Source organism: Natator depressus, chromosome 8 (assembly GCF_965152275.1).
Source record: "Natator depressus isolate rNatDep1 chromosome 8, rNatDep2.hap1, whole genome shotgun sequence".
NCBI classification, from domain to species: domain Eukaryota; kingdom Metazoa; phylum Chordata; order Testudines; family Cheloniidae; genus Natator; species Natator depressus.
In genome coordinates this window covers 37,033,547-37,058,200 of record NC_134241.1, presented here as the reverse complement: position 1 = coordinate 37,058,200, position 24,654 = coordinate 37,033,547, and the positions used below count along the sequence as shown (strand labels likewise).

General features: G+C 41.2%; 1 protein-coding gene across 8 annotated transcripts in view; it reads right to left on the bottom strand.

Moving 5' to 3' along the window:
- The window catches only part of LOC141992114 (protocadherin alpha-C2-like), a 333,092-nt gene that overhangs the window by 246,876 nt on the left and 61,562 nt on the right, over positions 1–24,654 (bottom strand). Inside the window, exon 1 of one of the 8 annotated variants that reach the window (XM_074960781.1) lies at positions 16,555–19,073. The exons of the other annotated variants lie outside the window; for them this stretch is intronic. Coding sequence (XP_074816882.1) covers positions 16,555–18,930 — 2,376 coding nt within the window. The 5' untranslated portion in view covers positions 18,931–19,073. Of the gene's footprint in view, positions 1–16,554; positions 19,074–24,654 lie in introns of those variants that run through there. 8 annotated transcript variants of the gene reach the window in all.

The following is a 24,654-nucleotide window of genomic DNA, read 5'->3' as shown; positions in this document are numbered from 1 at the left end:
TCTCCTCATAACTCATGTGTTCCAGTCCCCTAATCATTTTTGTTGCCCTCCGCTGGACTCTTTCCAATTTTTCCACATCCTTCTTGTAGTGTGGGGCCCAAAACTGGACACAGTACTCCAGATGAGGCCTCACCAATATCGAATAGAGGGGAATGATCACGTCCCTCAATCTGCTGGCAATGCCCCTACTTATACATCCCAAAATGCCATTGGCCTTCTTGGCAACAAGGGCACACTGTTGACTCATATCCAACTTCTCGTCCACTGTAACCCCTAGGTCCTTTTCTGCAGAACTGCTGCCGAGCCATTCGGTCCCTAGTCTGTAGCAGTGCATTGGATTCTTCCGTCCTAAGTGCAGGACTCTGCACTTGTCCTTGTTGAACCTCATCAGATTTCTTTTGGCCCAGTCCTCCAATTTGCCTAGGTCCCTCTGTATCCTATCCCTACCCTCCAGCGTATTTACCACTCCTCCCAGTTTAGTGTCATCTGCAAACTTGCTGAGGGTGCAATCCACACCATCCTTCAGATCATTTATGAAGATATTGAACAAAACCGGCCAAAGGACTGACCCTAGGGGCACTCCACTTGATACCGGCAGCCAACTAGACATGGAGCCATTGATCACTACCCGTTGAGCCTGGCAATCTAGCCAGCTTTCTATCCACCTTATAGTCCATTCATCCAGCCCATACTTCTTTAACTTGCTGGCAAGAATACTGTGGGAGACCGTGTCAAAAGCTTTGCCAAAGTCAAGGAACAACACATCCACTGCTTTCCCTTCATCCACAGAGCCAGTTATCTCGTCATAGAAGGCAATTAGATTAGTCAGGCATGACTTGCCCTTGGTGAATCCATGCTGACTGTTCCTGATCACTTTCCTGTCCTCTAAGTGCTTCAGAATTGATTCCTTGAGGACCTGCTCCATGATTTTTCCAGGAACTGAGGTGAGGCTGACTGGTCTGTAGTTCCCAGGATCCTCCTTCTTCCCTTTTTTAAAGATGGGCACTACATTAGCCTTTTTCCAGTCCTCTGGGACCTCCACCGATCGCCATGAGTTTTCAAAGATAATGGCCAATGGCTCTGCAATCACATCCGCCAACTCCTTTAGCACTCTCGGCTGCAACGCATCCGGCCCCATGGACTTGTGCTCGTCCAGCTTTTCTAAATAGTCCCAAACCACTTCTTTCTCCACAGAGGGCTGGTCACCTTCTCCCCATGCTGTGCTGCCCAGTGCAGTAGTCTGGGAGCTGACCTTGTTCGTGAAGATAGAGGCAAAAAAAGCATTGAGCACATTAGCTTTTTCCACATCCTCTGTCACTAGGTTGCCTCCCTCATTCAGTAAGGGGCTCACACTTTCCTTGGCTTTCTTCTTGTTGCTAACATACCTGAAGAAACCCTTCTTGTTACTCTTAACATCTCTTGCTAGCTGCAACTCCAGGTGTGATTTGGCCTTCCTGATTTCACTCCTGCAAGCCCGAGCAATATTTTTATACTCATCCCTGGTCATTTGTCCAATCTTCCACTTCTTGTAAGCTTCTTTTTTGTATTTAAGAGCAGCAAGGATTTCACCGTTAAGCCAAGCTGGTCATCTGCCATATTTACTATTCTTTCTACACATCATTTGTCCCTGTAACCTCAATAAGAATTCTTTAAAATACAGCCAGCTCTCCTGGACTCCTTTCCTTTCCCCCTCATGTTATTCTCCCAGGGGATCTTGCCCATCAGTTCCCTGAGGGAGTCAAAGTCTGCTTTTCTGAAGTCCAGGGTCTGTATTCTGCTGCTCTCCTTTCTTCCTTGTGTTAGGATCCTGAACTCGACCATTTCATGGTCACTGCCTCCCAGGTTCCCATCCACTTTTGCTTCCCCTACTAATTCTTCCCGTTTGTGAGCAGCAGGTCAAGAAGAGCTCTGCCCCTCGTTGGTTCCTCCAGCACTTGCACCAGGAAATTGTCCCCTACATTTTCCAAAAACTTCCTGGATTGCCTGTGCACCGCTGTATTGCTCTTCCAGCAGATATCAGGGTGATTGAAGTCTCCCATGAGAACCAGGGCCTGCGATCTAGTAACTTCTGCGAGTTGCCGGAAGAAAGCCTCGTCCACCTCATCCCCCTGGTCTGGTGGTCTATAGTAGACTCCCATCACGACATCACCCTTGTTGCTCACACTTCTAAACTTAATCCAGAGACTCTCAGGTTTTTCTGCAGTTTCATACTTGAGCTCTGAGCAGTCATACTGCTCTCTTACATACAGTGCAACTCCCCCACCTTTGCTGCCCTTCCTGTCCTTCCTGAACAGCTTATAATCCATGACAGTACTCCAGTCATGTGAGTTATCCCACCAAGTCTCTGTTATTCCAATCACATCATAATTCCTTGACTGTGCCAGGACTTCCAGTCTCCCTGCTTGTTTCCCAGGCTTCGTGCATTTGTATATAGGCACTTGAGGTAACCTGCTGATCGCCCCTCTTTCTCAGTATGAGGCAGATCTTCTTTGTGACCCTTTTTCAATGAGGCCACTATACGGCAAGTAAATGGCCAGGCCAACCTCCAGTGTTGGCGTCTTCCTTCAGTAGAATAGCAGTAAAAGCCAAAAGCATGGACACTGAGTCCCCTCCAACAATGCACTTAAGCACCTGTTTAACTTTAAACCCAAGTAGTTTCATCGAAGTCAATGGGACAAATATTATGTCTAAAGTTAAACAAGAGCTAACATGTTTTGCTAGATCCAGGCATACATATCTTCCTTCAGAGGGACCCAGTACCACTGAACATTTTGAAAGGTGAGACAAATACTTTCAAAGGATGAAAAAAGGGAAGTCTTAATACCACATGAGAAACATATAAAAGAGTATGTTAGGGTAAACTGACTGTAATAGCAAGAGAAAGGGAACCTGAAAGAAACTGCTTATTACCAGGAATTAAAATATTGTAATATATATATTACATAAATAAACAGAGGCAAAACGTTTTCTAAAAACTTGACAACACAGGCAGGGCAACTTAAAGCTTTTCTTAAATGGAAAGAGTCATCTGTGAGCTAAAGTAGTGTTAACTTTAAAAATTAGCTTATAGACTGAGGTAAGTGAGAGGAAAGAGAAACATCATTGAAATAGAAGGTGGTAAAGTCTGAATAATAAAACAATGAAATGTACCAAATGTTTGAACATTTTCACACTTATTCTATACAAGTGAAATTTAGATAAAAATCAGCTAAAAGTATATTGCAACTGTTAATTTACTTGCTTTGACTAAGAACCAAGAGAGAAGCTAAGCTAGACCTATCAGTGCAGAAGACATTCATAATATAATTTAAAAGATGCCTGCTGGCAAGTAACCAGGCCTTGCTGGGCTCTTTAGTCAATATCATAAAGATTCAGCAGCAGATTTAGCATTTTATTTAACAGACTCTTAGATTCTTTGCAAATTCCACAATTTATGTTAGAAGCCCATAACAAGAAGGGTTTCTTCAGGTATGTTGGCAACAAGAAGAAAGCCAAGGAAAGTGTGGGCCCCTTACTGAATGAGGGAGGCAACCTAGTGACAGAGGATGTGGAAAAAGCTAATGTACTCAATGCTTTTTTTGCCTCTGTTTTCACTAACAAGGTCAGCTCCCAGACTGCTGTGCTGGGCATCACAGAATGGGGAAGAGATGGCCAGCCCTCTGTGGAGATAGAGGTGGTTAGGGACTATTTAGAAAAGCTGGACGTGCACAAGTCCATGGGGCCGGACGAGTTGCATCCGAGAGTGCTGAAGGAATTGGCGGCTGTGATTGCAGAGCCCTTGGCCATTATCTTTGAAAACTAGATGACCTTCTGGGGTCCCTTCCAACCCTGATATTCTATGATTCTATGATTCTATGATACTTCATTGATTGTGAAGTCTGATAAAGATAAAATGTATTGTGTCTCATATAGACCTATTTCCCTACTAAATATTGATATGAAGGAATTTGGCGTGGTATTTGCCACTAGGGTAGACCTTCTGGTGGCATAAGTAATTAGTAGATACCAGACACCATTTATTAGATGTTTCCAAGTAGTGGGTAACATCTGGAGAGTTCCAGGTATAATCCATTTGGGCCAGTCAAATAGTACACTTAGTATATGGCTGTCTTTTGATCCAGAGAAGACTTGGTCAGGGAGTATGGAATTACTTCAGAAGAATACTGGTTGATGTGAGAAAAAGTTATGAGGCAGATGGAATCCCTTTATAAAACTCTTATAGTCAGATTCCAAATTAGTCATAGCTTCTCTGAACTTATTGGCCTTCAGAGATTCACCCAGAAAGGGCTGTCCCTGCCACCACTCTTATTTTTAATTGTCTTGAAACCATTTCCAAACCAAAACAAAGTAATAAAAGATTCAGTAACAATGGAATAAATGCAAGAGGCCTAAATATTAAAGTTGTACTACATACAGATGATGTTTTTATGAGGATTTTAGGTCTCCTTACCCCACTGCTTCATGTTATGAATAAAATCATCCAATTCAGAGAAACCTTGGGTTTTAGAATCAATTATATCAAAAATATAAGAAAAATCAGCTTCCATTGTGCAAAAACCTTGATAAAGTATCTTACTTATTATACTTATTATCCCCCATTTGGAAACATTATACAATGTACATTACATTTCTGTTGAAAAAAATCTATTGAAAGATTTAATCAAATAAAATAAGCTAATAATAAATTCTGTGGTTTAGTACAGCCATGATGGTAAAATTGTCAACATAAAACCCTATTGAGGTATTAGAAGAATCACAGTCCTCCATGTTGCATTTTATTTGGGCAATGGTCCTTGGAGTTAATAGAAAAACTTTGTATAAGTCATTATGCAAGAAAGGTGGTAGCAGCCCCTTACCCTGTGGAACTGAGCAGCACAACTACAGATCGTGTAGCATAGAATAATTGGGATAGTAATAGCCAGTGGACAACGATTGCCTGCAGGAAACTTTCACTGACCCCATGGGACAATATTCTTCTTACCAAAACAGATGAGACATATTCAAATGAGTTCCTATTCAGCAATTTCCATTATATCAAAAACCTGGAATAAAGCAAGAGTGAGTGCCAATCCTAAACTTCTCCCTTTAGGGCAATTCAATACAATCTAAGCTTTGTATGAGAAAACACCTATCCTTTTTTAAAATGGGGACATGTGGGCCTGCAATGAGTAGGGGAGACACTTAAAAGGAAAAAAAGAATGGACCTGAAGATATTACTAAGAACCATCTGTATGGAAAAGGTACCAGTGCATACTTAAATTATAGTATCTCAAACTCCAGAAAATAGCAGACATTCACAGACTGAAAATTTGGTAGTGATCATTAGAGTCTTCAATGATGCAATTTCAAAATTATATAATGAAGTTGTTGAACTTGTTGAAGAAAACAAATGTAAATGTACGGATTTACAGAAAAAGTCTTAGATAAGGAATTTCCCCTGGTGCTTTGGTCCATTATTTGGCACAAGACAATTTCCTCCTTCATGTATATAACAGTAAAAGAAAATCATTTTAAGATTTACTATTTCAATAGTACTTGACATCCTTTCCTTTTAACAAAAAATATGCAAACATATATCGTAAGAATATAAGAACGGCCATACTGGATCAGACCAATAGTCCATCCAGCCCAGTAGCCTGTCTTCCAACAGTGGTCAATGCCAGGTGCTTCAGAGGGAATGAACAGAACAGGGCAGTTATCAAGTGATCCATCCCCTGTTGTCTACTCCCAGGATCTGGTAGTCAGAGGTTTATGGACTCTCAGACAGGGGTTGCATCCCTGACCATCCGGGCTAATGGCCATTGATGGACCTACCCTCCATGAACTTATCTAGTTCTTTTTTGAACCCTGTTATAGTCTTGGGCTTCACAACATCCTCTGGCAAAGAGTTCCACAGATTAACTGTGCATTATGTGAAGAAATACTTCCTTTTGTTTGTTTTAAAGTTGCTGTTGATTCATTTCATTTGGTGACCCCTAGTTCTTGTGTTCTGAGAAGGAGTAAATATCACTTCCCTATTTACTTTCTCCACACCAGACATGATTTTATAGACCTCTATCATATCCTTCCTTAGTCATTTCTTTTCCAAGTAAAAAGTCCAAGTCTTATTAATCTCTCCTCATATGGAACTGAAGCACACACGTGTTTTCCATTGAGTGAAAATTGTTGTTTATCTCAGCTTGTTGACATGTTGCGTAATCTCATTTTATCATCTTTCTAGCATCTTAGAACAAATTTGATGTGGCTGCCTAGTACTTAAACCTGCTCCTTCCTATGAGTCCTTTTTAACAGATCTGCCATGACAACCGAACTGTGCATTTCTGAAGTAACCTATGCTAGTTATTTTATTCATACCAAACTTTTCCATGGGTAATTACCTAATATCTAATAGACAAATCATAGACAGAAATATGATAAATTAAGGTAAAGTGGGTTGAATTATAATCCAATTTGATACAGGGTAGTCTGCATTTGTTGTTGTTGTTGTGCTTAGGAGCACCAGTGAATGACCAAGACCCCGTTGTGCTAGGTGATGTACAAACACAGAAGAAAAAGGCAACCTGTGTCCCTAAGATCACACAGTCCAGTGACTGCTGCCAAACAGTCTGTTCTTCCAGGTTACTACCTCTGTTAATAAAAAACACTGCACAGATTTACTGTGCTACTTACTAATGTATTAGAAAGAGAACCAACTTGGAACAGCAGATTTCATTTGATAAACATAAGGAGCATTGCTTGTCATACAACCTCACTTTCTGTGTCTATTCAGTTATGGGCTCTGTCCAGTGATGTAGAATTGGAGCTCAGCGCATTGGTTCCTCACATCATCAAGCATGTGGCCATTAATTGGAAATTCAACAAGACCACATGAAAAGTTATAGCAACTAAATCCACTAATGTAGAATTTATTTTTATTTTCAATAAACAAATCATTCTCTACATTTTGAGGGGAATAACACTTCATGTTTGAAAAATTCATCCAAATATTTAAAAGATGCAAGTTTTGACAACCAAACCCGATTCTTGAACAGTATACCTAAGCATAAAATAATTAGTAAAATCAGGTTTTCATTTTGAAAAATTTGTATTTCGTTTTCTGTCTTCAGAAAATATAACATTTAGATGACTATGACTATAATAAACATGCAATTGGGGAATTCTGGATTTAGAATGGTGGGATATGATTTCCTTCTGGATTATTAGGAGGTGAAAGTCATGCTATATGACTGTGTCACTCAGCATCTATTTTCCCCTTGATTTATGACTTTCCCAAAGATTTGACTGCCATGTCAGAAAACTTTGGGCATATATCCATTTCCCAGATGAGAACTTTCACTGAAGAAAATGGGGAAGATCATGTACTCCTTATTCAGACAAAGCGTCCATTGACTTTACTTCTTTTGGCTTCTTTGGATTTTTTTTCCAGAGAAAGGCATTCAGGATTTGGCTAAATAATGGAAATTCTCATATTATGTAAAATTTTAAAGTATTTATAATTTTTAAAAAATTTATATAAAAATTTAAATTTCATGTAATTTAAATTTCAAAATTCAAAGTATTTGTAATTTTCAAATTAAATTATAATAAAACTATTAAGAAAATTGTCAAACATAAAGAAGATTTTTTTAAAATATACAGTTAGATTATATTTTATCTAACCAAAATCTTCCAGATGCTTTCAATTTTGCCTAGTATATGAGATACACACTGAAGTATTCCATGTAGAACAGTAATAAAAAAGTAAAAAAATAAAAATGCACTATAGGCAAGTTAGAAGAAATATATAATGAATATAAAGCAGGAAAAATAGCACACCAAAGCAATGTATCCTAGTCAAAATCAGAGAGGAAGTCAGCTGTAGGGTTGTTGACAGAATCATTCAAACATTTATCATTATTTTTTCTCTATTAGTGCTCATATCAGATGAGGAAAGTTTTCATCTCCTCAACATCATCACAACCTATTTTTATCCCATGCACTCTCACTTTTATTTTCTCATTGAAAATCAACACCACCTCCAAGTCCATAGTTGCACACTGTGTCTTTAATATTAGTAACTTTTTCCTTCAATTCTTCATACTCTTATCAACAGCTAATTAAATATAAAGCTGTTTTTCCTATACATATAAAATCTTATACTTTGTTTTCCTTATTGCCCTCTCTTTGATAATTGTTGAAGCAAAGATGTCATTATTATTCAGATGTGACATAAAGCTAAATTAGATGATACAGAGGATATATGGAAAGCTTCGTATACAACATGGTTTTACAAAAGGTAGATCGTGCCAAACCAACCTGATCTCCTTCTTTGAGAAAGTAACAGATTTTTTAGACAAAGGAAACGCAGTGGATCTAAATTACCTAGATTTCAGTAAGGCGTTTGATACCATGCCACATGGGGAATTATTAGTTAAATTGGATAAGAATAGGAAAATTGAAAGGTGGATAAGGAATTGGTTAAAGGGGAGACTACAACGGGTCCTACTGAAAGGTGAACTGTCAGGCTGGAGGGAGGTTACTAGTGGAGTTCCTCAAGGATCGGTTTTGGGACCAATCTTATTTAATCTTTTTATTACTGACCTCGGCACAAAAAGTGGGAGTGTGCTAATAAAGTTTGCGGATGATACAAAGCTGGGAGGTATTGCCAATTTAGAGAAGGACAGGGATATCCTACAGGAGGATCTGGATGACCTTGTAAACTGGAGTAATAGTAATAGGATGAAATTTAATAGTGAGAAGTGTAAGGTCATGCATTTAGGGATTAATAACAAGAATTTTAGTTATAAGCTGGGAACGCATCAATTAGAAGTAATGGAGGAGGAGAAGGACCTTGGAGTATTGGTTGATCATAGGATGACTATGAGCTGCCATTGTTATATGGCCGTGAAAAAAGCTAATGAGGTCTTGGGATGCATCAGGAGAGGTATTTCCAGTAGGGATAAGGAGGTTTTAGTATCGTTATACAAGGCACTGGTGAGACCTCACCTGGAATACTGTGTGCAGTTCTGGTCTCCAATGTTTAAGAAGGATGAATTCAAACTGGAACAGGTACAGAGAAGGGCTACTAGGATGATCCAAGGAATGGAAAACTTGTCTTATGAAAGGAGACTCAAGGAGCTTGGCTTGTTTAGCCTAACTAAAAGAAGGTTGAGGGGAGATATGATTGCTCTCTATAAATATATCAGAGGGTTAAATACTAGGGAGGGACAGGAATTATTTAAGCTCAGTACCAGTGTGGACACAAGAACAAATGGATATAAACTGGCCACCAGGAAATTTAGACTAGAAATTAGACGAAGGTTTCTAACCATCAGAGGAGTGAAGTTTTGGAACAGCCTTCCAAGGGAAGCAGTGGGGGCAAAAGATCTATCTGGCTTTAAGATTAAACTTGATAAGTTTATGGAGGAGATGGTATGATGGGATAACATGGTTTTGGTAATTAAATATTCATGGTAAATAGGCCCAATGGCCTGTGATGGGATATTAGATGGGGTGGGATCTGAGTTACCCAGGAAAGAATTTTCTGTAATATCTGGCTAATGAATCTTGCCCATATGCTCAGGGTTTAGATGATCGCCATATTTGGGGTCGGGAAGGAATTTTCCTCCAGAGCAGATTGGAAGAGGCCCTGAAGGTTTTTCGCCTTCCTCTATAGCATGGGGCACGGGTTACTTGCTGGGGGATTCTCTGCTCCTTGAAGTCTTTAAACCATGATTTGAGGACTTCAAAAGCACAGACATAGGTGAGAGGTTTTTTGCAAGAGTGGTGGGTGAAATTCTGTGGCCTGCGTTGTGCAGGAGGTCAGACTAGATGATCATAATGGTCCCTTCTGACCTAAATATCTATGAATCTATGAATCTACGTATTCCCCAATAACTTCCATTAAAAGAAAAGTGTGTAAAGGTCAACACCAAAATCTGAACAACAAACAGATACACTACAGAAGTAGTTCAATAGAAGGGAAGGATAAGATAGAGAATGATGGGTAAAATATTACTGTTTATTACGAATATTTATTTTATTTCACCACTCAAACTTTTTACTCTTATGATATAGCCCAAAGACAGTTTAACAGAAGTGGGGTATAAGGTTACATTAAGAAATGATCTGATAAATATACTGTGGTTTTGATTGTTTAAGAAAGCACATTGTTTTGTTTTAAATCTACTCAAAAGAATTCAGGAAAGTATAGCTACTTCTGATGGATTAGAATACAATATATAAAAATGATTATAATGTTCAAAGCGGTGTACCTTATAATCAATTAGATCATATTGTAATAATTAGCTCTTATTAAGCCTGCCTGAATATATGTTATAGGCTAAATTATGTGGTTAAAGGACACAAGGTCAGTATAGAACTAAGGAAAACTCTATCCGATATTTTCTGCATACCAGAAACACATTTTAATGAGAGACGGGAGAGTGGCTTAAAGGGAATATATTTGGGACAAAACTATTATGCCTCTGCCAGAGTTGAAAAAGAACAGCTATTCCTTTATCCAAACACACTAGATTTAAAATAATAGACCAAATTATAGATACTAATGGTAGATTTATTATCCTCAAAGGATATTTAAATGGCAGGAGAGTTACAATAAGATCAATTTATGCCCCTAACTCAAATAAAAAACAGTGTTTTAATGAGTAATATAGGATTTTAGACTCTATCCAAGAAGGAGAAATAATTTTATGAGGAAATTATATCTATATATTGAAGCAAAGGAAAGATACACTGTCTTTTTAAAGATACATTGTCTTTCTAGGACATTGTCTTTTTAAGCATAGGGACAATGGGATTGAAATATATTTGAAGTCTCATATGAATAAGATTTCTAATCTTTTTTCACCCATATAACCTTTATTCAGGATAGATTTTTATTCTGGTTAAATTCTGACCAGAATTGCAGAACACCATCTTCCTGCAGACTATGCATGCGGACATACATAATATTACATGGTCAAACCATACTCCATTTGAATTGACATTTAACTTGAGGGACAAAAAGCTCTCTAAGAAAACCTGGAGTTTGAGTTGTCTCCTATGACAAGATCCAGACCAAGTAAATAATTTTAAAATCATATTATTCAATATTTAGAAAATGTGGATGAAGATATCACACATACACATAAGGGTAAATATAAGATATATGGGACCTATTTAAAACATTAGTGAGAGGTTGATGTATTAATAGGACCCTCTTAAATTCAAAATAAATAGACTAACCTAGACTATAATTGAAACCAGATAAATAGACCTCCAGTACAAAAAAAAATCAAAATCAACAATAACAAAAACCAAAAACAAATAAGCAAAGGCAAAGCAAACTATTGGTCTGAAAATTAAAAGTAATGTCAACTAACTATGTCATCCCAACAGTTAGAAATGCCATGGAGAAATGGTTACCCACCCCAAAGAACTATGTGATGCATTTTCAACTTATCATAGAAATGCACATAATAGATTATCCATTATTAAGAGAAAACGCACTTTAGATAAACAAAATGATACTCCATATTTCAGTTTTTAGATATAGATATGCTTGAACAATCTATCACAGAAGAAGACATCTTAATAGCCATTGATAGTATGAAAATGGTAATGCCCTGGCTCAAGATAAGTTAATTATAAAATATTATAAAGCTCTAAAAGAAAATTGGATCAGCCTCTCAGAGATGGGTGTTACACAATATTCAGAGAGAAAGAAATATAAACCTCTGTGCAGAAGTCATTCCCAAACCTGAATTGGATTTTAACGATAGTTAATTATACAAATCAATTTATTTACTAAGTTCACATGTAAGGATTCTGGCTAAGGCACTGTAGAGTACACCACTTCAGGTATCACCAAGCTATATTAATAAAGACCAAACAGGATTTACAAAATGTAGATATACCTAACAAATACAAGATGGGAACTAAAAATACTATATTCAGTCCAGATCCAAAAGAACACTCAGATTCTCCTATCATTAGATGTGAGAAAAAGCCTTTGATGGGGTTGAATTGAATTGTTTAAATACAACACTATGCCCCAGGATATGGCTCTCAAATTTATGACACAAAGAGAAGCATTATATCACCCAGCCAATAGTTCTTATAAAATGATGCAGCTCTAATACCTTCTCTTTTCAAAGAGGAATAAGGCAAGGATATAAAGCATACTAATGAATTTAATATAGACAATAAAGAAAATAGGGCAAAAGTGGAAAATTATTTTAAAAAGGACAAGGAACACATGGCTTTACAAACATCTTCTATATGTTTAAAAATCTGTTACTGGGCATTACATTTTAAAACTATTGTTGGTTCACTGTGATGGGAAATCTGCTCCACACTGGCCCATAAGGGTTAACAGAGTCCTAGGGAGGCTGCATAGGGGGCAGATAATTAGAGAGGGGCTGCAAGGAGCAGCCAATCAGGGCTGGGCTCTCCCATATAAGAAGGGTTGCAGAGCAGAGAAGCTTCAGTAGCTGCCTGGAGCTTGAGCACGGAAGATCAGGCTCCTAGCAGGAGGAAGGAGTGCCAGCACCCTGGACAGAGCAGTGCTGCCAGAAGGGACCAGGGAAGCTAGAGACAGCTCCTGGCTAGCTGCTAAGACTGGCAGACTGAAGCCCTGAGGTAAGGACAAAGAAGGGTGCTTTATGCTGCAGGGAATTGGCCCAGGGAAATTAACTGAGGAGTCAGAGGGGATGCAAGTGGCAGCCATCTACAGGGTGCCTGGGCCGGGACCCAGAGTAATGGGTGGGCCCAGGTCTCTCCCACCCCGACTTGCCACTGAGGAAGTGGCTGGACTGAGAGACTGCGATACTGTCCCCCTGAATTAGGGCTCTAAGAGCACTCCCAAATTAATATTCATTGCATGTTAAAGTTCAATACATTGTTTTTGGCAAAATAGCCATTTTCATCTATAACAATATGAAGACTTTCTAAGTGAGGAGGATGAATATGACTGAGAAGGGACAGGCAAGAGGGTCATTGTTAAAGGTGTTAATGTCTTTTACCAAACAACTGAATGTTTGCTAGTTTTCACTCCATTTATTGCTTTTGGGTAATTTTTTATTTGTGTAAAATTTTGAGTTTGTCTGTTTCAGTTCTCCTACCCAGTTGGAATTAGGAAGAGGATGAGAGGATGAGAGCCCTAACCACTGGCCCATGTCCTAGTCTGATGTGGGACTCCCTGAGTCTCTCTTGTTGAATCTAGTCCATTTTGGATTAGGTAAATAAATAAATGGTAATTAGGTCAGAAATCACATAAGAATGTCTCTGTACCCGGTGGGTGGCGCATCACCTGGGAGGTTGCAAGACCCAGGATCTAATCCGTCCCCTCTTCTTTCTTCTTTTCCTCCTCCTCTTCCCTCTCCTGCCCTCCCACCACCAGCTTCTTGCAAAAAGTGCCTGAGTGCAGGTGAGGGTTCATAGCTGACAATCCCAAGCAGAGATAGGCATCTCCTTCCAGTCTGGATTTAGGCACTTAACTCCCTGAAAGAGGCAGGGCTTAGGAGACACCTCTCACCTTGATAGCTCCTATTGGCTATGTTAGGCAGCTCCCTTCTCAGTGCTCCCCGCTCCCATTCTGAGGCACCTATCCATTCCCATTCATTGTATAGGGAGTCCCCATGCCTAAATCTGGCTTTGTGCATCCCAGCAATTTTCTAGGTACCATGGCACTCAGCATCACAACATCTAAGTCCTTTAAAGAATCTAGACCCAAGAGGCTACCGGGGACAAGGATTATAGTAGGCAAAATAAAGATATTTGCAATGACGGTAGGGTTATTGACAAATAGGTTTCTCTTGCAAACTTAATTCAGCCCCCTTGTGCATAAACTATTTTTCCTCAGGAGCCCTCACTCAGCGCACACTGAATGGGTAGCTATTCAATATTACTTTTATCATCATCATTCAATGTGTGGTGCCACGCATTATGTAATACACACCATCCAAACCCCACACTGAATACAGAATTATTAATTTCCTGTTCTGATAGTAGAATATTAATTCTTTACAAACACTACTGAATTCAATTTTACAACACCCCTGTGAGGCAAGGTGGTATTATTATCCCCATTCACACATGAGGAAATGAGGCTCAGAGATGAAAGCCAAAATTGTTGAAAGGATCAACTAATTTTGGTGCCCATCTGAGAAGCCTAGGGCCATATCTTCAGAGAACATAATCATTTTTACAGCACTTTATATGTTTGGAACAGAGCTTCCACTGACTTCAGATATAGTTAGTGCTCGGTACTTCTGCAAATCAGAGCCCAGATGTATCTAGTTGGATATCCAGAAAATGAGGAATATACATTGTCCACTTGCATAAATTTAGATTTATGTAGCTTGCCCAGCATCACATAGGAACTCTGTGGCAGAGACATGGACAGAATCCCATTCTTTAGGGTGGCATTCAACTGCCTTAACTACAAAACCATCCTTTCTCTTTCTGCAGTTCTCTGCCTCATTCACCATATACCTTCCAGCTTCTGCAACAAATGGGGCTGGGTTCCTACAGAAAATATACTCATTCACTACACAACCTTGATTAATTCCCAGAGAACAGTCTGTCCTATGCATTGAACAAGATAGGGGTCCTGTGGAAAACAGTGTGTGTATATAGTTCATGTAATTATATACTATATCATAATGCATACCCATGATGGGGCCGAGTTAAGATTCTTTGGGCATTTCATAACTTTGAATAACTGACGTTTCAACCTGAATTTTATTTTAACATAGGTCCTTTTAATGTAATTTAAGGTTTTTAAAAAATTAAATTTAAATACAAATGTTTCATCATATAAAATCATATTGACCCCTAACATGGGTCACCCACAGGGTTGACCACCACAGGTATCCACAACACAGGGCTCTACCATGTGAACCAACAGAGTAACTGGTGTAGTAGAAGGCTGAGTAGATTTCACAGCTGCTTACTAGATAACCAAGAAATGCTGGGTTCAAGTCCAGGTTCTGAAGGGGAGTGTGTTCTAGTACTTAGACCCTTCTGCCTTTGTCTCCACTCAAGCCTCTCTCTGTCCTCTTCTGCCCCCTCCTCAACTCCTACTCATATACCCTGTCTATTGATATCCCTGTCTCCTGATCATCCATCTTCTGCCCAACTCCTGCCCCTTTGTCCCTATCTTGCCCCTCCCTCCCTTTCTTCCCCTGGCTCCTGCCTGTGTTCCCCCCTCCTTGCTCATCTTCTATCACCTACAGGGATCCTGCTTTTCCCCTCCTCCCTGCTCCTATCACACTCCCTCCTAGATAAGGTTGCTACCTCTGAGGTACAGAAAAATGGGACATCTGGGATGATGCTCAGTCCAAAAAACTGGACAGCTGGCAGTGTGGACTAAGCACCCTTACAGATTTCTTGGGAAAGCTACCTCAAAAAGGAGGGGGGGAATTCTGGTAAACCCTGGGCAGGTTGCAACCTTACCCCTAGCTCCTGCCCCCCTTTTGTTCCTCCCTCTCAGCCTTCTGCTCCCACCCCCTGCTCCTATCCCCAGCAACTGTCCTAACTCCCATTCCTCCCAGAGGCCCTTATCCTCCACTCAAACACACTCCTGCATTCCTTCCTCCCCTCCTCCTCTTCACCCCTTTGCATTTTAATCAGGGTGTTTTATCCTTCTCCTCCACTCTGCCTGAGAGCACAGGATACACCGTCTCCCTGATCTCAGTTCCTGTGCCCACCACCACAGTGTCCCACAGCCATCAACAGGAGGAATTATTAGAAAAGGCCTGCATGCCCAGGATGGAGCATGCGTAATTACTCTGTGGGGAAGCACATGTGTACTCCAGTTGGCATGTAAAATCTGAAAGGGCATAAAGCATACTCAGTGCATATGGACTCTTCAGAGAATTTAGCTGCCAAATTCCAACAAGTCTCTACTGAGCATGTGCTACTTGAGATTGTTCAAAAAATTAAAACTTCACTAAATTATGGTGAATTTTCATGGAGCTAGCCAAAGGGAAATCCCAGATACAAATTTCAAGTCCCTGCATCAAAGAATAGAAGTGTAAGAGCTGCTTGAAAAAACACCTGTACGAACTTTTTTTAACATAGACAAAATATACCTCATTGTCAGAAATAGATCAAAACTTTTGGCTGAAATTTTTTAAAAAAATGCGTGATGCAGATATTCACCATGATAAATTTCACTCTGAACTATATAAATTTGGGAAAATATTAGGTGAATGAAAAGAAATATGCCAGGCAACCTTAACTATAGGCATGACTACTACATGTATCACTTATAAGACACTAAACAAAAATAACTAGTTTCACTTGCCTTCAGAGAAGGATTACACTATTATGTGAAGAACAAGAATGTCCAAAGTTATAGTACTGAACATTAAAACAGAGATTTGGTGAGTTATAATGCCCTGGATTTATTTTCCAGGATTATTTTGAAAACAATTAAAGCCACTGATTAAAAATTTCAAAAAAACTTTATGTAAATGAACATAGTTTGCAGGGTACCAAGGGAAAATAATAAGAGATAATTACAGAAAAATATAAACACGGCATACATATCCCACAATAGAAACTCACCATTCCATTCTCATTTGGTGTGAACTCGGATTCTATCTTCTTCTCCCGGTTCTCAGCAAAGTGAGGGACGTTGGGGCTGAAAACCATCAGGTCATTCTTGGCGGTGACTTCCCCGACACACAGGTTCCGGCTCTGGCGCTGCGAATAGGACCAACTCCCCACTTCGCTCGAGCACACCACGGTGGCTTTCCCAGGACCGCACATCACTTCCGGACCCGGGTGCCATCTCAGGCCAACGTACACGACAATCACCAGCACAAACAGCCCAGACACCGAGCAAATGGCGATCATTAAAGACACGTTCATGTCAACCAAGGGCCCTTCGCTCCCGACCCTTCGCCTCGAGTCCCATTTCACAGCCTGCGGACTCTCCACCAGGGACAGGCTGACCGTGGCTGTCGCTGACAGCGCCGGCTCCCCATGGTCCTTCACCAGGATCACGAGTCTCTGGCTGGGGCCGTCCGCCTCCTCCAAGGCCCGCGTGGTGCTGATCTCCCCGCTGTACACACCCACCCGGAAAGGCCCCGCAGCCCTGGCCTCCTGCACTTCGTAGCGAAGCCACGCGTTGTAGCCGGAATCCGCATCCACCGCTCGGACCTTGCCCACCACGTGCCCTGCGCCGGCCGACAGCGGAACCAGCTCGGGCCCTGGCGAGCCGCGGCCGGAGCCAGGCGCGGACACTGCCGGCGCGTTGTCATTTTCATCCAGGACGAAGAGCTGCACAGTCACGTTCCCGCACAAGGAGGGGAACCCGGCGTCCCGCGCGCTCACCTGGAACTGCAGCACTTGCAGCTCCTCGTAGTCAAAGGGCTGCAGCCCGTAGATGTGCCCGCTCTCCGAGTGCACCGAGATGTAGCTGGACACGGGCTGCTGCTCTCCCACACTGCGCTCCACCACCGAGTAGCTCACAAAGGCGTTTTCCCGCAGGTCCGGGTCCGACGCCGACACGCTCAAGAGATGGGCCCCGGCACGGTTGTTTTCCTTCACAAACACCGTGTACACGGCCTGAGGGAAAGCAGGGGCGTTATCGTTCACATCCGCGATCGGCACCAAAATGCTGCTGCTGGCCGAGAGAGACGGGGCCCCTTCGTCTCTGGCTGTCACCAGGATCTTATATTCAGACACTCGCTCCCGATCCACGGCCTCCGCCAGCACCAGCGAGTGATAATTCTTAAAGGTGGAGACGAGCTGAAAGGGCAGGTCCGGGGGGATGGAGCAGGTGACTTTGCCGTTGTCTCCCGAGTCCCGGTCGGAGACGCTAATAAGAGCCACCACTGTCCCCGGGGGAGCGTCCTCCGGCACCGGCAGGGAAAGGGAAGTCACGGCCAGCTCAGGGGCGTTGTCGTTCACGTCTAACACTTCCACCAAAATTTTGCTGTGTCCCACCAATGGTGCGTGTCCTTTATCAATAGCTTCCACTTGAATTTCATAGCTGTTCTGAGTTTCAAAATCCATATTTCCTTTCACTCTTATTTCGCCAGTGTTAATATCTAGGCTAAAAATGTCTTTTATTTTGATAGACATGCGGTTGTTAAATGAATAGAAAACGTCCTTATTGATTCCCTCATCCAAATCTGTGGCGTTGAGTTTGATAACTAATGTCCCATTGGCTGCATTTTCATATAAACTCACCTCATAAACAGACTGATTAAATGCAGGCGCGTTGTCATTGGCATCCAGCACAGTGATCACCAGCTGAACTGTGCCGGTGAGCTCCGGTTTGCCCCCGTCAGTGGCTGTGAGTAATAAACGATGCTCAGGGGTTTCCTCTCTGTCCAGAGCTTTCTTTAAAACAAGCACTAAAGATTTACTTTGATCATTTTTTCTTTGCACATCTAGAATGAAATGTTCACTTGGGCTGAGTTTATAGGTTAGCAGCGAGTTTGTTCCAATATCTGCGTCAGACGCGCCCTCTAGTGGGAAACTCGAGTCTGGGAGTCTGGATTCTGCAATAATGAAATTATCTTCATTTACCGAAAAAACAGGAGCATTATCGTTTATATCCTGTATCTCCACTTCTACGTGAAATATCCTCAGGGGTTTGTCCACTATCACCTCCAGGTCCATGGCGCACAGGGGGCTCTGGCCGCACACCTCTTCCCTGTCTACTGGCGACTTAACAAACAAAACGCCGCTCTGCAAATTTACCTCAAAATAGTCTCTCCTGCCTTTGGAGACCATCCGGAACATCCGAGACACCAGCTCCGACACCTCCAGCCCCAGGTCCTGGGCCAGGCGGCCCACAAAGGTGCCGTGTTTGGATTCCTCCGGCAGGGAATAACGGACCTGGCCGCTGCCCACCTCCCAGGCCGTGTGTAGCAGAACCAGCCGCAGCAGCTGCCCGGTTCCCAGGCAGTCTCGCCGGAGAAGAGCCATCGCGGACGTAGGATGCTTCTTCTTTGTAAAACGTTACTGCTTTATGTCTCGCAAATGTAGAAAATTATTTTAAATATGTGCCAAAAGATCATAATTTAATGCTTTAAATCCAGTCCCTTTTCCTCCAGTATTATTCCGCCATCTTCCTGAGCTTTATTCGAACTGCTCTAAATCAGGCTGGTGCTGTGTTTTTCCCTGTTGAAGGAAATACCTTTTTAAGTAGACAGCGACACCTTGTGACTGAAGTTATAAATGCAATACCACACTATTTTTCTTCATAGTTGTTCGTTAATATTTTTATTCTCTGTCCACATGGGCACCGGTTACCGTTGTGTCTCAGTCTTCAAATGCAGTTCTTGCATAAGGTGATCTTATCTGATATTATGGAAAATTGTATTCAAGTAAAATATTTATACATGGAGACATTAAATAGCTATTTAAAATAAGGGTGTCTAGAAACAGCTGGGGTTTGTTTGATTGACTGACTGACTTGATATTTTAAGTGATAATGTGAGAACATATGATGTGCGATTTAAAAGTTTCCATTTCTTAATAAATGCACCTAGGAAATTAATAAATTTTTATTGGAATATGTTTTCTATCTTATAAAACTCTAACTTTCAGAAAACGTAGAAAATACAATCTTCTCGTTATCAAGTTATAGTGAGCTCACTAGACATATGTAAAGATAATACATAACTAGGTGTAATCATCTAACTTATGTAAAGGTAGAAGATAATTTTTTTAGCAATGGGGTCAACTAAAGGGACAGGAAAAATGGCCTCAGAGTTTCTCTAAGGATGGCAATAATATGGAGCTCTGTAGCCAGGTCAAGTGTTTCACTGCGGCTCTTCAGTTACAAATTATAATCTATATGAATAGGGTAGTATCCCTTAAAATAGTTTTTGAACCCTCTAGAGGCGCTTACTGTGTTCTATATTTTGAGAAACTGCTAGAAAACAGCCAGAGAAGCAGTATGTATGTAGTTAGGAGTTACATGTTTATGTATTTAGTACATACTTTTATTTGAGCTTTAACTATGCCCTTGTGGTTTGTTCTTACTAGTTTTGTTGTACAAAGAACAAAAGTCACAACATAAATCATGTGAGATGAACAGCAGGAGGCCTTAGGAGAGGAGAAAGAAGTAGTTTGAATTGTAGTTACCTGCTTTAATATCTCATATATTGCTTTTCTTCTGTTGTCTCCTCTGGCTGGTTTATCTGTTTTCCGTTACTTTGTGCTTTTAAAAGTTGCTCTGCAAACTGTTTAGGCAACATTTCCATTTCTAACTTTCTGTAAGTGATCGCATCAAGAGATATTGAAGTGCATGCAAACTGAAAATTAGTTACACAGAAAACCACACACACTCATCACACACATAGTACAATTAAGGGAGGTTATTTTCACATTCGGATACCTAGATTCTGAATCTGTATTGAGTCAGTCATCTCCCTCAACAAATGACATATGTGTATGTGATGGTGTGATGTAGTATAGGGATTTTTATCATCAACAATTTGAGATGATCTCATGACTCCCCAGTTGCAGAATAATTTCATCAGCTGTGACTGAGTGCGCAGAAAACATCTGAAGTGGTCACAGAGAAATTTATTTATCACATAGTTCTGCATTTTATCGTATATATATCACCATAATATCTGTGGCTTGTTTGTTCCTATGTAAATATATTACCTGAATTCAGACTCCAAAGTTCTGCGGCCATTAACTTAATTAACTATTTTTTTACCATTTCCAAACATATGTTAATGGAATGAAGTCCAAAAAATGTTTCATTTTATTTTTCCTCTCTCTGATGACTCGTAGTGTAGAAACAGGAAACCATTTTCTTTTTTTAAAAATATGTCTTAATTCCTTCCTGTTTGTGTCCTAGTCCTAGAGTCTGGAAAGATCGGAATCTCCTTCTCCCCACGTCCCCGAATCAGAAAGCACCAGTGGTTACTTTTACAGTTAACTATTTCCTGCAATGCTTCTTCGTGGTTCTTGAAAGCAGTAGAGGTTCCAATGAGAATCCCTTCCAAGTCCCTCTGGCCATTTTCTGGCACACACAACTCTTTTCTTCACAAGAACCGCTTTCTCTCATCCCTTTTATTCTTTGGGAATTGCTCCCTCGGTTCAGAAGACCACGGGAGTCCTTAGCTGTGGGAATCCCAGTTTCTCTAACAATTGGAGATCTGATCTGATTTCCATTTCCTCAGTACTACTTCTGTATCCGCGCCCCTGTGCAGGACACAGCTTCGGAGGAGGTAACTTTGAGAAAATCCTCATTCAGTCTCGTGCGTTGGTTATCTTCCTATTCCCACGACCATTAAAATTATATTTTCTCTAAAATATTGCTGGTATGGGGATGTCATGAATACGTTACGCTCTGGCAAGGGTTTGCGCAAACTATTTTTTAACTGACAGCTGATTGTGCGTGTCAAGATGAGAGGGAAAGTGTCTTCCATAGTATGCAAGGAATTCTACTATGTCGAAGAAGTTGTCATGTATAGAAGACTCCATTCTGGGGGGTAGGGGTGGGAAGTCGTTATTCGCTGGTTTAGCTTTGAGTTAGTACATATTCTAAAAGTAAATCACAGCTTAACCCAGATATTATTTTCTGTTGTGAATAAAACCCAGAAACGAGCATTAGTCTAGAACTAGGTGTGTTCCTTCCATTAGTAGCTTGGATGCTCTCAGTCAAGTTCCTCTTAGAAGTTGTGACTGCTATGTTATAATGCATTTACAACCCCACAATTTAATTTAGAGCCAATTTCTATTAGCCTTTATTTATTTCTGTAAAACAGAATTTCTATATGGAGCTTTCCGAGACCGTTGCAGCGAAATAAACGATGCAATTTAAAAGTCATAGATTCTCTGGTAGATGCATCTGCACTGACGATATTTATTTTGTTTCCTTCAATATCAGATTGTTCTGCTTACACTGATTGTTCTGCTTACATTATTCCGGGTTCTCAGTAATTACTGCATATTTTGTAAATAACCTAAATGTTACAGTGACGGGAAAACCTGCTGAATAACCTAAGGTAAAATAAAAGGGAAAGAGAACATTCAGATTAATATCTATCCATTCCTATAATCCGATTTTACTTCTTGTTTACTATCAAGTAGAAAAAAGGGTGATCATTCCTGTAATCCATGGACTCTATTGTTAAAATGAAATCTCGCTTATTTGCAATTTCCTTCTTGGGTGGCAAGTATAAGATCAATGACTCATGTTCAAAAATCAATCGCTAAAATTCAGTGTTTAAAATGAGACTGACCAGCAAAAAAATAATTTGAGAAATGAAAGCCAAAATAGGGGAAATAAAAGGTTAAAGAATATTTATATACCTTAGGTAATTCAAGTTGGCAGGGCCTGATGAAATTCATCCTAGGGTACTTAAGGAACCAGCTGAAGCAATCTTGGAACCATAAGCAATTATCATTGAGAAGTAGAGGACCGGTGAGTTCCCGGAAGACTGAAGGAAGGCAAACATAGTACCTATCTCTAAAGTGCGGAACAAAGAGGACCAGGAAATTTTAGATGAGTCTGCCTAACTGCAATACCTGGAAAGATACTGGAACAAACTATTGAACAGTGAATTTGTAAGCACCTGGAGGATGAAATGGCAAGCATGCATTTGTAAAGAACAAATCATGCCAAACTAATCTAATTGCCTTCTTTAGGGGTTTACTGGCCTAGTGCATAGGGAGGAAGAAGCAAGTTACATATTAGGAAAAACTTTCTAACTGGTCTACACTACGAGTTTATGTCAAATTTAGCAGCGTTAAATCAAATTAACCCTGCGCCCGTCCACACAACGAAGCCATTTTTTTCGACATAAAGGGCTCTTAAAACCAATTTCTGTACTCCTCCCTGATGAGGGGATTAGCGCTGAAATCAACATTGCCATTTCAAATTAGGGTTAGTGTAGATGCAATTCGAAGGCACTGGCCTCTGGGAGCTATCCCACAGTGCATCATTGTGACTGCTCTGGACAGCACTCTGAACTCGGATGCACTGGCCAGGTGTACAGGAAAAGCCCCGGGGACTTTTGAATCTCATTTCCTGTTTGGCCTGGCAAGGTCATCAGCACAGGTGACCATGCAGTCCCAGAATCGAAAAAGAGCTCCAGCATGGACAGAACGGGAGGTACTGGATCTGATTACTGTATGGGGAGAAAGAAAAGGAGTACTTGTGGCACCTTAGAGACTAACCAATTTATTTGAGCATAAGCTTTTGTGAGCTACAGCTCACTTCATCGGAGAGGAACCCGTGCTATCAGAACTACGTTCCAAAAGACGAAATGCCAAAACATTTCAAAAAATCTCCAAGGCCATGAGTGACAGAGGCTACACCAGGGATGCAACACAGTGCTGCGTGAAACTTAAGGAGCTCAGACAAGTGTACCAGAAAACCAAAGAATCAAACGGACGCTCCAGGACAGAGCCCCAGACATGCTGCTTCTATGCTGAGCTGCATGCAATTCTAGGGGGGGCCGCCACCACTACCCTACCCCTGTCCATGGACTCCGAGGATGGGATACTCTCCGCCATGCCTGAGGATTTTGCGGATGGAGAAGATGAGGAGGAAGAGGACGAGCTTGAGGAGAGCACACAGCACATCGTTCTCCCCGACAGCCAGGATCTTTTTATCACCCTGACTGAAACAGGGGACTGGAACACATGACTTATGAGGAGAGGCTGAGGGAACTGGGGATGTTTAATCTTCAGAAGAGAAGAAAGAGGGGGGATTTGATAGCTGCTTTCAACTACCTGAAAGGAGGTTCCAAAGAGGATGGATCTAGACTGTTCTCAGTGGTACCAGGTGATAGGACAAGGAGTAATGGTCTCAAGTTGCAGTGGGGGAGATTTAGGTTGGATATTAGGAAAAACTTTTTCACGACAAGGGTGGTGAAACACTGGAATGCGTTACCTAGGGAGGTGGTGGAATCTCCTTCCCTAGAAGTTTTTATGGTCAGGCTTGACAAAGCCCTGGCTGGGATGATTTAGTCAGGGATCGGTCCTGCTTTGAGCAGGGGGTTGGACTAGATGACCTCCTGAGGTCCCTTCCAACCCTGATATTCTATGATTCTATGATTCTATGAAATACCCTCCCAACCCAACCAAGCTGGGGAAGGGACCTCTGGTGAGTGTACCTTTTTAAATATAATACATGTTTTAAAAGCAAGCATTTTTAAATTATTAATCAGCCCTGACAACTTGGGATGCATTCGTGGCCAGTACAGCTACTGGAAAAGTCTGTTAACATGTCTGGGGATGGAGCGGAAATCCTCCAGGGACATCTCCATGAAGCTCTCCTGGAGGTACTCTAAAAGCCTTTGCAGAAGGTTTCTGGGGAAAGCAGCCTTATTCTGTCCTCCATGGTAGGACACTTTACCACGCCATGCTAGTAGCAAGTAATCTGGTATCATTGCATGACAAAGCCTGGCAGCGTATGGTCCTGGCGTTTGCTGGCATTCAAGCAATATCCGTTCTTTCTCTCTCTGTGTTATCCTCAGGAGAGTGTTATCATTCATGGTAACCTGGTTGAAATAGGGGAATTTAATTAAGGGGACATTCAGAGGTGCCCATTCCTACTGGGCTGTTTGTCTGTGGCTGAAAAGAAATCCTCCCCACAGTTATCCACACGGTGGGGGAGAGGGGCATTGGCGCTGAGCTGTTCACATTTGGCTACCAGGGGTCTTCCCTGATACCAGCCAT